Source organism: Capsicum annuum, chromosome 12, assembly GCF_002878395.1.
Source record: "Capsicum annuum cultivar UCD-10X-F1 chromosome 12, UCD10Xv1.1, whole genome shotgun sequence".
Lineage (NCBI taxonomy): Eukaryota > Viridiplantae > Streptophyta > Magnoliopsida > Solanales > Solanaceae > Capsicum > Capsicum annuum.
Genome location: NC_061122.1, coordinates 179249695 through 179263788, shown reverse-complemented (window position 1 = coordinate 179263788; position 14094 = coordinate 179249695). Strand labels below are relative to the sequence as shown.

Sequence of the window (14094 nt, the reverse complement as noted above, 5' to 3'; positions counted from 1 at the left end):
TAAGTACTTTTCTAAAATTGATCTTCGATCAGGTTACCATCAATTGAAGATTACTGAGGTAGATATCCTTAAGACTACATTTCAAACTCGATATGGTAATTTTGAGATTTTCGTGATGTTCTTTTGTCTAAAAAATGCTTCAGCAGCATTTATGGATCTTATGAACTGAGTATTCTGTTATTTTCTTAACTTTTTCATCATTTTATTCATTGATGATATTCTGGTATATTTGAAGAATGATGAGGATTATGTCAATCACCTCCGTATAGTGTTGCAAACCCTTAGGGATTAGTGGTTGTATGCTAAGTTCTTGGAGTGTGAATTCTTGTTAAATATTATTGCTTTTTTAGGTCATATTTCTTCTAGTGAAGCAATCATGGTGGATTCCCTGAAGTTTATGGTGGTTAAGAAGTGGTGTAGACCCATGACTCCAACTAATATTCAAATCTTTTTTGGTTTATCTGCGAATTATAGAAGGTTTGTAGAGAGTTTATCTTTGATTGTTGCCCTATTGACTAGGTTGACTCAAAAGAAGATCAAGTTCTTCTAATTCAATGCTTATAAGGGTAGTTTTGAGAAGTTAAAAGATAGGTTGTCTTCGAATCTAGTTTTGACCTTTCTCGAGGGTACTGATGGTTTCGTTGTATATTATGATGTATCTTGTATGGGACTTGCTTGTCTTTTGGTCCAGCATGGCAAGGTGGTGACGTATACTTCTAGACAGCTTAAGGTTCATGGGAAGAAATATCCAAGTCATGATTTAAAGTTATTGACTGTGGTTTTTGAATTAAATATTTGGCTCCATTACTTGTATAGAGATCATATTGATATATATTCTGATCACAAGAGTCTGCAGTATGTGTTTACATAGAAGGAGTTAAATCCCAGGCAAAAGAGATGACTTAAGTTGCTTACGGACTATGATATAAGTCTTCAATATCATCTAGGTAAAGCTAATGTGGTTGCTAATGCTCTTAATAGGTTGTCCATAGGAATCTTATCTCATTTTTATGAGAAAATCGAGGGTTGGTGAAATATATTCCCTAATTGGATAATCTCAGTGTTTGTCTTTTAGACTTTGAGGACTAAGACATAATTGTGCAAAAGGCAGTGTGGTCATCTCTTGGTGCTGGGGTAAAAGAGAAGCAAGTTTTGGATCCCATATTGATGCGGATTAAGGGTGATATGGGCCAATAGAAAGTCTTGGCTTTTGAGATTGGTGGTGATGGTATTCTAAGGTACCAAGTAAGATAGTGCATTCCCAATATCGATGGGCTATAGAAAAGTATATTTTCCAAGGCTTATGAGTCGATGTATAATATTTATCATGGATCGATAAAGATGTATCATGATATGAAAGAGATCTATTAGTGGGATAACATAAAAAGAGATATGGAAAATTTTGTGGCTAAGTGTATGGTTTGTCTGTAAGTGAAGTTTGAGCATTTGAGGCCTGGTGGGTTGTTTCAAGAAAACAAGTTTCCTATGTGGAAGTGGGAGGTGATTACTATGGATTTCATTACCTATCTTTCATGATCTCGTAGTTAGTTTGATTCGATTTGGGTCATCATGGATAGGATGACTAAGTCTGCTCACTTTTCGCCTGTGAGGACTAATTTTTCTATTGAGGATTATACTAAGCTTTTCATTCAGATCATCAATTTTAATGAGTGGTAAATTTACCACTCATTGACATGCAAATTCGTGCCCACTACTATGGTTAAATTGTGTAAATGATGTGAATTTTCCAATTTAATGCACTAATTCTAAGGGTTTGTAGGTTTATAAATAATTGGAAAAAAAAAGTGAAGTAAGTTAAAAAAGAAACAAAAAGGAAAAGTTAGTGTAAAATCTGGAAAACCCAGAGTAGGGATTGAACCCCAAATACCACGATCGCGGTCTGAGGGTCGCGATGGCGATTAATTAAAGCTTGATGATTGTGAGGGGAGTACTACAATTGCAGGAGTCGTGATTATGATCATACAATAGCGGTCGTGATGGATCAACCAAATTTCAGGGGGTAGTTTCATAATTTGAAGCAGTTGAAACTAAATCTCAAAAGGGAAAAATCCTTACATATTTGAGGCATCTTCTAACTAACTTTCAAGTTTGTATTGAGAGGAAATCCTATCAATTTGGGAAAGACAATTGTTGCTAAATTTTCTGAGTAAATTATAAGTTATAATTTGGGGTTGAATTTTTGGGATTATTCATGGTTTGTATCAATGGATACATTGGGTGCTAGCTTGGGTATATCTCTTTTCTTTAATCTCATATTAGCTAAATAATCATCTTGGGGTTATGCTTGATTTGGGTGATGAAGTGTATGGGTTTTGATTGTTAGTCCTAATTATTAGTTCTTGATGATGGGTTTTGTTACTACTCTTTGGTTTAATTTATAATTATGGGTGAAAACCCTAATTTGACTTGGATTCCACATCATCCTTGAAAGAGATGTATGGGTGATGAGTTGTAGTGAACAACTACTTTATACTAGTTATGTCCATAGAATTATCTTAGTAATAAGAATGTTATTTGTGTATCTAGATTGATTGGCAACATCCTAGAAATAGGGATGTTATGTTGAGGTCAGATTGGTGAAATTGTCACACTCATGAAGTATTAAAAATAATCCATGAGTGAAGTTTGGCTTCTTGTTGAAAGACTTGCACTAAGAGTTAAAATCCATCTTCCCCACGTCTTTGACTAAGAACTAGACTAACCCTCTATCATCCGTGTATGTATCCTCTAAGATAAGTATATCCCCAAGACTCTTCTCTCATTGGATTGTAATAAACAATTGTTGCTCTCATTTAGTGTTATAAGATAATTTTTTTCCAAACATATTTGAAATCATCCCCCCAATTTAATTTTCTTTTTCTTTTAGTTTACATTACGGGTAAATTCTTTGTGACTTTCAATATATATAGGATTCAAATACTAAATTACACTCCTTATGGATTCAACGACATCCAAAATTGGGTTATTATATTAGCAACGATTGCCTTTCCCTAAAATAATGGAGTAGGTTGAGTGTGATTGAAAATGGCGTCGTTGCTGGGGAGTGAAACTTAATTTTTGTATGTGTGTTGTTTATAGTAACTTGTTAGTTAACCATAATGTTTGTTTTTTACTGAAACACCCTACGCTTATGGCCCTTATAAAATTTTCTAGATTTTTGGTCTTTGAATAGGATACAACAAGAGAAAATGACTCGTACACTAGGATACGAGTGGTATGGGTTAGTTGTATGCTGACCAGTGTATGTTGGTGGGCTGGATTCGGTTTCTGGAATGGGTAACGTTTGTTTGGAAAAAGTCGTATGGATGGACATGGGTCATTTTGTTTGGGTTTTTCAATCACATAAACTTAGACTTGGAAGATTAACTTAGATCTGAGTATGAGTGGCTCACCATGAGCCATAAGTGGGCATGAGTTGTACCATGGACTCATATGGTAGGCAGATTTCAATCCTCTTTAGATTCAGTTTTGCCAGGGGTACGGATTATGAGTACCAATCGTATGCTTGGATATGACATGGTTTGGGGTGTGTCATACCTTGTACAGTATTAGGTCTAAGGAAGAGGGCCTTGGATACGAGTGGTGGCTACCACTCGTATTAGAGGGAGCGACTGGTATGGATAGTCGTATCCCTCTGATGGGATATTAGTGCAATTTAAGTGAGGGTAATCTAGATATTTTCTCATTTAACCTAATAAGGCTCCACTAATTTTAACACACTTGGGAGGTTATTTGCCCTATTATTCTATTCTTTAACACTTAGAAAACACTCTCTAATGCTCTCTAAAGTTCTTGGGTAAAGAAAGTTAGGGTTCATCTTTTGGATTAATTTGGGGATTGTGTTGGTGATTTCTTTCCATCATCTACTCAATTTAACGCATGTTCTCTTCCCTCATTTTTAGTTCCAACTAAAGTCATGGTTATATAATGTTTTCATTGTTTGATTATTGTATGGTTTTCGGTTTTCAAATATCATTGGGGTTCATTGGTTATAAATGATTAGTTATAGTTTTTTAGTGTTTTAATTATTCTTTTATATGCTTTAATAGTGGATTTGGATAATTAGTTGCATGGGAATGGGTATTTGGTAAAAGGCTTTGGTTTTAGAATTACTATTCCCCTAATGTGTTTGAAAAAATGACTATGAGAATATTTTTACTACATTGTTGGATTTTTAATGGAACTTATGCATGGTTTACACTTGGTAATGGAACTTTAAATGGGTAAATGATTTGGAATGATCAAAATAAAATGGTTTTGGGTTTAACAATTATTCGTGTGGGGTACAATGGAATCCCCTAATTAAACATAATAATGGAACACTTGTGGGGTACATAGGACTCCCCCAAGTTAATTGGATAATATGATTTATGGGTATATATGAATCCCTTGTTCTCTAAAAGGCTTGGCTAGGGATAATAATTCCAACTTATAGTCGGTATGAAGATACCACTGTGTATAGCCTTGGTTAATAACAATGGTTTGGTTGTTTGCAAATGGTTTTAATTAGGCAATAAAGGCGGTGTGTGGTAGAAAATCGTGAAGGTGGAGGAGTCCAAGAGATGAAAACTAAAAAGTCATGTTTGCCGACATGAGGGGTAGATCATAGTGACCTTATATGATACTATGAGATACACGAGAATCCTCTAAGTACACTGTCCCTATGTATTATGGGGGGTGAAGGGTACTTAGGAATCCCTTACTCTTAGGTTATCTCTGGTTCGTGCGGCTAATTGATTTGGGGCCCATTTAGGGGGTTACACTAGACCCATTTAGCCCATGTGTTGTTATGGATGGTTAAGATACACATAACTAGGTTAATAGTCTTAAATACATGCTTAACTCGGTTCCCCTTCCCGGCACAGTTATATATATATAATGTTTGTATGCATATTGATGGTTTACTTGGCTTTGCTAAATGTCATTATTTTATTCTAATCCTGAGTATATGCTAACATTCACTCGCTAAACTATCTTTGGGTGACTGTATCCCCATGCGATGTAGGAACCAGCCATTCTACTCCTCTTGCTTAGCAATCAAACTTTGGGATTAGCTATTGGATTAAAGTGGTGAGTTTCATATTTTTGGAAGGCTTCATTTCATATATGTTATTTCAAAGTTTGGTTAATTTATGGATATTGGTTTTGCTATGGTTGGGGGCATATGCCAACCAGATTTTGGCATTCTTTTGGGTAGAGAATTTTGTGGAACTACTATGGGTTGGAATTACTATGCCTTTGTATTAGGGTTGATACCACAGGACTAAATTTCTCACTGTTTCATCCTATTTTAATTTAGGTTATATATAATTATTTTGGAGCTCATGTCTATGGTTTAGACTATGGATTGGTTGGTATTTATTATCGATTGGGTATTTGTTATCAGTTGGGTATCGGACGGTTGGACTCGTTTGGGTGGTCACGGATGTAGATATATCCCAGAGTTTTGGATTATACAATAATGCTATCTTATTATATGCTTAGAATTCAGCTAACTTAAGACATGCGTAAGCTGGTTGGGTTAGGTAACGGGGGAGGTCCCTGGTCCTTGTTGGAGTTAAGATTCCTATACATCAAGGCCCTGGTTCGTGTCATGTCAAGTTTGTATCTGAGCTTTAGGTTCATGGTCATTTGGGAGTTCACAAAGTTGTGCGTAGTAGAGTCTCTTTTAGTGGTAGGTGTTACTTCAACATCTGCTCCTACTTTTGGTATTAGAATTGTCTGAAATAGGTTGTATGCTCTTACATCTCAATAGGAATCTGAAGCAACGCCTAATGTCATGACTAGTATATTACAACTTTTTTCTCATGACATGTATTATCTACTTGATTCGGTGTCCACTCTTTCCTATGTAACCATATATATGGATGTATGTTTTGGTTTTGATCTGGAGATTGTTTTGGATCCTTTATCTATTTCTACCCAGTAGGTGACTCAGTTATTGCTAAACGAGTCTTCAGAGAGTGTGGTATCTTTTCGTAGCAAGCAGATCTTGGTAGATCTATTTGAGCTAGATATGGTAGATTTGACATTATTCTGGGGATGGATTGGTTACACTCTTGTTACATATCCTTAGATTGTCAAAATCTTAATGTTGCTTTTAGGTTCCCTGGTGAACCGGTTAAAGAGAGGGAGGGTGGTTCTCTAGCTCCTAGGGGAAGGTTTATTTCTTATCTTAAAGCTCGAAGATTAATCTCCAAAAAATGTCTTTATCACATTGTCCGAGTTAAAGATTCTAACTTGTAAGGTCCTTTTTTTCATTGGGTTCTAGTGGTAAGTGAGTTTCTTGAGGTCTTTCTAGATGATCTTCCTGATGTGCCTCCAGATAGGAAGATTGAGTTTGGCATTTATTTGGTTATGAACATTCGTCCAATAACTATTCCTCCTTATAAAATAGCTCTGACTGAGTTAAGGAAACTCATAGAGAAACTTAAGGACCTTCTGGATAAGGGTATTATTTGTGCTAGGGTATCCCCATGGCGTGCACTAGTATTGTTCGTGCGCACGAAGGATGGTTCTCCTTGGATGTGCATTGATTGTCAATAGTTGAATAAGGAAATGCTTAAGAACAAGTGTCCTCTTCCAAGGATAGATGATTTGTTTGATAAGATGCAAGGTCCCAAGTGCTTTACTAAGATAGATCTTTGGTTTGGGTATCATTATCTTAAGATTAGGGAGGAGGATATCCCTAAGATGGTTTTTCTTACTCGTTATGGGCACTTTGAGTTCTTGGTTATGTCATTTTGTTTAACTAATGCCGCAATGGCATTTATGGATTTGATGAACAGGGTTTTCAGGCTATCATTAGATCTTTTTTCATTGTGTTTATTGATGATATCTTGGTGTATTCTAAAAGTGAGGTGGATCATGTCAATCACCTCCATGTGGTGTTGCAGACCATGAAAGAGCAGTAGTTTTATTCCAAATTCCCCAAGTGTGAATTTTGGTTTAACTCTATAAATTTTCTTGGTCATATTATTTTTAATGAGGGAATTATGATGGATCCTTAAAAGTTTGTAGAGTTTAAAAAATGGCCTAGACCCACGACATTATTAGAGCTTCTTGGATTTGGCTGGGTATTATAGGAGGTTCGTAGAGGGGTTTTCTTTGATAGCTACTGCATTAACAAAGTTAACTCAGAAGAAGGTAAAGTTTTCTTGGTCAGAAACATGTGAAGGGAGTTTTGAGAAGCTTAAGGATAAGATGACTTTGGCTCCAGTTCTGACCTTTCCAAAAGGTACGAAGAGTTTGCAGTTTATTGTGATGCATCTCGGGTAGGACTTGCCTGTGTTTTGATGCAACATAGGAAGCTGATTGTCTATGCTTCCAGGCAATTGAAGATAAATGGGAGGAATTATTATACTCATGATTTGGAGCTTTTATAGGTGGTTTTTTCTTTGAAAATCTGGCGACATTATTTGTATGGAGTGCACGTAGACATCTTTTCTGATCATAAGAGTTTATAGTATGTGTTCACTCAGAAGGAGCTTAATCTCAAGAAGAGAAGATAATTGGAGCTTTTTAAGGACTATGATATGAGATTTCACTATCACCCAGGTAAATCTAAACTGGTTGTTGATGCTCTTAGTAGGTTGTCCATAGGAAGTTTGGCTTATGTAGAGAAAGGAAAATAGGAATTGGTTAAGATTATTCACTGCTTGGCCAATCTTAGAGTTCCTCTCTTGTACTCTAAGGATGTTGGGGTGATGGTATAGGAAGTGGTTAGGTCATATCTTGGTGCAGAGATCAAGGAAAAACAAGGGCTAGATCCTATCTTGATGAAAATTAAGAGTGATATTAGTGGGAAAAAGATAATGGTCTTTGAGATTAGTGGCTATAGTACTTTATGATACTAAGGGAGGTTATGTGTGCCTGATGTTGACGATTGGCGATAAAGGGATTTGGCTGAGGCGCATGAATCGTGCTATGTTTTTCATCTCGATTCAACAAAAATGTATCATGATCTCAAGAAGATATATTGTTGAATGATATGAAAAAGGATGTGGCTGATTTTTTATCCAAGTTCATGGTGTGTTAGCAAGTTAAAGTTGAGCACGTGAGGCTCGGTGGGTTGTATCAAGAAATTAATTTTCCCAAATAGAAATGGGAGGTAATCAAAATGGATTTTATTGCCAGTATTCCTCGGTCTTAGAACTAATTTGATTCTATTTGGGTCATTATGGATAGGATGACAAAGTCTGCTCACTTCTTACCAGTTAGGACTACCTTTTTGGTGGAGGACTATGTAAAGTTGTATCTTCATGAGATAGTAAAGTTGTATGGGGTACCTATTTTGAGTAACTTTTATCATGGTATGCTATTTTCATTATATTTTTTGTGACCTTTTTAGAAAGGGTTCAGGACTAAGATTAGTCTGAGTACTACTTTTCATCTGCAGATGAATGGGCAAGCAAAAAAGACTATTTAGGCATTGGAGGATATGCTTCGGTTATGTGTGATTTTCTATGGTGGCAGTTCGGTTGAGCATCTACCTTTTGCAGAGTTTACATACAACACTAGCTATTACTCTAGTATTGGGATGGTCCCTTTTGAGGCATTGAATGGTAGAAGGTTTAGATCTCCTATTGATTGGTTCGATCTTAGTGAGGCAGATATATTTGGTCCAAATTTAGTTTATTAGGCTATGAAAAAGGTGAAGGTGATTCGGGATAGGATTAAGGCTGTCTAAAGTCACCAAAAATCCTATGCGGATGTAAGGCATTGAGACTTGGAGTTTGAAATTGGGGATAAGGTGTTCCAAAAGGTATCTCCCATAAAGGGAAAGCTCAGTCTCTAATTTATTGGTTCTTATGCGATTTTGCCGAGGGTTGGTAATGTGGCTTATGAATTGGAGTTTCCTTCTGGTTTGAGCTTTATTCATCCGGTATGTTATGTATCTATGTTAAGAAAATGCCTTGGTGATCCTTCTTCGATGGTTTCTTTAGAGATTTTGCCTATCTCAAATTCTTTGTCTTATGAAAAGGTCCCGATCAAGATCTTAGATAGGCAGGTTCATTGGTTAAGAACCACAGATATAGCCTCTGTTAAGGTTCTATGGCGAAACCATAGGGTGGAAAAGGTTACATGGGAATTGGAGAGTACATGAAGTCCAAGTATCCTTATATGTTTTTTGCTCCTGGGATTCATGATGAAGTTATGTGTTCTTCAACATACTTTTATTTTCAAATTTTGTTAAATAAAATATTAATTTCTTTGCATGTTTGTTTTCTAACTTGGTTAAAGGTTGGATTGATATTTGATAATGCAAATGAATCGTGCTTGTGGTTACCCTACCTTGTCTGTCATTCAGGGATGAATTTTCCTAGTGGGAGAGACTAAAACACCATAGGTTTTTGGCCCTTAGAAAATTTCCTGGATTTCTAGTCTCTAGAAAGGATACGACTAGGGAAATGACTCATAAACTAGGATACGAGTGGTATGGGTTACACATATACTGACCAGTGTTTGTTGGTGGGTTGGATTTGGTTTCTAGAATGGGTATGGTATGTTTGGTATGAGTCATAAAGATGGACACGAGCCATTTGGTTTGGGTCTTTCCTTCACTAAATCTTAGACATGGCTGACTAACTTGAATCTGAGTAGAAGTGGCTTACCACAAGCCATAAGCCAGGGTATGAGTCATACATTGGACTCGTATAGTGGGAAGTGTTTAATCCTCTTTAGATTGTATTATGCCAGGGGTACGGATTATGGGTACCATTCGTATCCATGAATACGACATAGTTTAAGTTGAGTCATATCTTAGACAATGTTGGGTCCAAGGGAGATATCTTTGGGTATAAGTGGTGGGTAGCACTCGTATTAGAGGGTACGATTGGTAAGGATATTCGTAACCCTCTAGCTAGATTTTGGTGTTGTTTAAGTCAGGGAAATCTGGTTATTTCTCAACTTAACTAAATAAGGCCCCACGACTTTAAATACACTTGGGAGGTTATTTGCCCTATTATTCTATTCTTTGACACTTAGAAAACACTCTCTAATCCTCTCTAAAGTTCTTGGGCAAAATAAATTAGGGTTTCATCTTATGGATTAATTTTGGACTTGTGTTGGTGATTTCATTCCATCATCTACTCAATTTAATGGATGTTCTCTTTCCTCATTGTTAGTTCCAACTAAAAGTATGTTTTTTTATAATGTTTTCATGGTTTGATTATTGTATGGTTTGGGATTTTAAAATATAATTTGAGGTTTTGGTTATAAATGCTTGGTTATGGCCTTACCATGTTTTAATTATGCTTTTCTATTCTTTAATGGTGGTTTTGGATAATTTGTTGCATGGGAATGGGTATTTGGTAATTGGCTTTGGTTTTGTAGACATGAGGGGTAGGTCATGGTGACCTTAGCTGATACTACGAGGTACATAGGAATCCTGTAAGTACACTGTACATATGTATCATGGAGGGTGAAGGTTACTTGGAAATCCCTTACTCTTAGGGTATCTTTAGTTCATATGGCTACACGCTTCAAGGCTCGTTTAAGGGGTTACATTAGACCCATATAGCCCATTGGTAGTTAAGGGCGGTTAAGCTACACATAACCAGGTTAATATTCTTAAATACATGCCAAACCCAGTTACCTTTCTCAGAACAGTTATATATATATATATGTATGGTTTGTATGCATATGGATGGTTTACTTGGCTTTTCTAAATACCATTATTTTATCTGTATCCTGAATTCATGCTAGCATTGACCGGCTAACCCATCTTCGGGTGGTTGTATCCCACGCGATGTAGGAACCGGTCCATCTACCCCTTCTTCTTAGAGATCGAACTTTGAGATTAGCTATTAAAGTGGTGAGCTTCCATCTTTTCGAAAGTCTACATTCCATAGATGTTATTTCATACTTTGCTTTATTTATGAATATTGGTTTTAGCTATGATTGGGGACATATCCCAACTGGATTTTGGTATTCTTTTGGTTTGAGGATTTTGTGGAACTACTATGGGTTGGTATGGGAGGGATCGGTATTGGTGTCAGCCTTGCTATTGTCGTTGGTATTGGGCCTGATAACAGTAGGACTAAATTTCTCTTTTTTCCATCCTTTTTTATTTTGGATTACATATAATTATTCTGGAACTCATATGGGTATGGTTTGGATTATTTCTTGGTTGGCATTGGTTATTGGTTGGGTATCATACAGTTGGACTCATTTGGGTGGTCACGTATATAGACCTATCCCAGAGTCTTGGATTATACAATAATGCTATCTTGTTATATGTTCTGATGGGTTCAGTAACGGGGGTGATCCCTGATCCTGGTTATCTTCTGATGCCTATTACGAAAAAGAACTTGTTCAGGTCGTGTCATTTACATAGCTTGTTATTTTTGTTACTTTTAAAGGTGAGTTTAATAGTGTTCACGACACAATGAGTGAACATGGAAGCAATATCAGGACCTTTAATGATCCCCTTAATGATAAGGACCAACTCCATGGTGCAGGGCGTGCTAGTCCCATCAGCATCCCATCGAATCAATGGAATGGGGTATTCCATGTAATGAGTGTAATGATACACATGCTTTAATTGAAAGGTTTCTTCAGGGGTCAAGCTCATGAAGACCCAAATCTATATTTGAAGAACTTTGTTAAGGTGTGTGCCTTATTTGACATTGCTAATATCCAAAAGAGTCGATAGGTTTATGCCTCTTCACATTCTCTCCAATGGGTAAAGTGGTGTTTTGGTAGAGTTCTTTACCTGCCGGGTCCTTTACATCGTGGGTAGGACTTACCGATGCTTTCTTAGATAATATTTCCCACCTTCAAAGATGTTGTAATTGCCAGACAATATCATAAATTTTTGTCACTTAAATGGGGATCCTATCTATGAACTATGGGAGATATTTAATGAAAATATTTTGAAATGCCCTAACCACGAAGTGCAAGAAAAAATAATCCTCCAAATATTCTATAGGGCGTTGGACTAACTCAAAAAAATCGTGATAAAAAATTTGGGTCAATTGTGGGATTGTCATATGGAGTGGCTTTGACTTTTCTTGAGTAAATCACAAAGAAAAATAGGTGGTGGCATACCTTGGATACCAAGGTATCCACGGGTTCTCCCCCTACCTCGATTGTGAACAAAGAGTAAAGAAAGAAAGATGAAAAAAGGGATAAGTGATAGGTGCACCTTAAAAAGCAGTCAATGTTGTACTCTCTAAAGGGTATGATGAGGGTAAGTCAAGGTCCTTGATAAAGAAATACGATACTTGGAAAACTATCCAGGGGTTTCCCGCCCGACCTACCAAAGGCAAGGTGGAAACTAAGGTTGGAACGACTATGATATGGAAAGGGAATGGCATGATAGATATAGAGATCATGATTGGAGGGAAAAGAAAATAGAGTATGATATATATATGCGCCCCATGACCGAGTGAAGAGCAAGGAGTCAAATCCCGTGGATCCTAAAAAGTTCAAAACTGCGAAAGTGTTTGGTAGAATCTTAATGAGACTAGAAGGAACGGATAAGATAGTCCAAAAATTAAAATGGGCTTTTCTCAAATCAACCAAATGTTTATATCAAATTTTGACTCAATAAAAAACTTGGACACCCAAATTGGCCAAATCTCAACCGCACTTAATGCTATGCCTGAAGGCGGCCTCCAAAGTGATACAGTGGCAAATTTAAAAAACAATGCTAGTGTCATAGAAAACAATGCTAGTGTCATAGAAATTGTCACCTAAAAAAGTAAAGAAATTGGTGCACAAGAGGTTGAGATCAAAGAAAAGTCTCTTTATGATCAAATAAACAAAAAGAAAAAGCTTATGGGTAAGTAAGACAATGAAACTCAAAAGTCTCAAGAAGGGGATGATGAAGAACCAATGACAATTAAAGAGATGGTTGATGAGGAGGGAGCTCCTAAAGTAGTTGAGGGTGATGACCAAAAGAAAAATGAACTGCAATGTGACCTCTTGTCTCCATTGAAAATCCCTCCTACATTCCCACAAAAACTTAAGAAAAAAAAGGAGAATGTCAAACTCAAGAAGCCCATCACTAAGCTTAGGAATCTTTCAATCAATACCCTATTGCTAGAAGCTATTCAAGAAATTATGGGACATGATAAGCTAATAAAGAAATTGATGTCCAAGAAGCACCTTGTAGATGGTGAGACCATTGAAGTAAACCATGGTTGTAGACCTATCATGATTAGTGCTATGGCAGAAAAGAATGATGGGCTAGGGGAATTTACATTCCCTTGCACCATTGGGACACACAAATTTGAGAAAGCATTGTGTGACCTTGGTGCAAGCATAAATTTGATACCATATGCAATATATAAAAGGTTTTGTTTGGGTACCTCTACTCCCACAATCATGAGGCTCTTCATGGAAGATCACTCTATTAAAAGACCTTTTAGAGTCTTGTTTGATGTTGTGGTTAAGGTCGATGGTTTCATTCTTCCGACAGACTTTGTTGTACTTGATTGTGAAATCTACCAAGATCTAACTATTAATCTTGAGAGACCCTTCCTAGCATCATGGAGCAAGGGAGATGAAATTCCAAGTGCCAAATGATAAACTATACTTTCGGGTCTGTAAGACCGAAAAACAACCAATGAAACTAGAAGTGGTATACATTATTAATGTAATGGACATAGAGATGGGTATTGGATCACTCAAGGATCCAACCTAAATATTGAAGAACATCGTGCCGCGATGTTAAATTAGGCGATGGATGGAAGGCAACCCATCATGCCACGAAAGTGGCCCGTATCCTTTAAACATTGATTTTTAGAGTATATTTTGTTGTTTATATTAATCCATGAAAATGAGGTGCCCTGAAAGGGTTCATTTGAATGATTTTAGGTAAAGTAAAAATATGGTGAAATTGATTTATGGGCTGAGAAATTAAAAATAGGGGAGCAAAACTTCTCTTAGTTATTGCAATCGAGATCCCATGGGGTTCGCTATTGTGATCCCTCATTCTATTGCGGCCGAGGAAGCTTTGCACATCAACAATCGCCAAACCCCCACCACATTTCTTCTTTAATTATTTTCAAATTATCCCAAAATTTTCCCTTGTTGATAGCATCCAATTATGCATTGCACCCTCCC

The 14094-nt window shown here is 36.7% G+C and overlaps 1 protein-coding gene across 1 annotated transcript; it reads left to right on the top strand.

Moving 5' to 3' along the window:
* Positions 1–12861: 12861 nt before the first annotated feature.
* Positions 12862–13554, top strand: LOC107849110. The gene has a single exon (XM_016693762.2). The coding sequence runs from the start codon at positions 12862–12864 to the stop codon at positions 13552–13554; it is 693 nt and encodes a 230-aa protein (XP_016549248.2).
* The last annotated feature ends 540 nt before the right edge of the window (positions 13555–14094 follow it).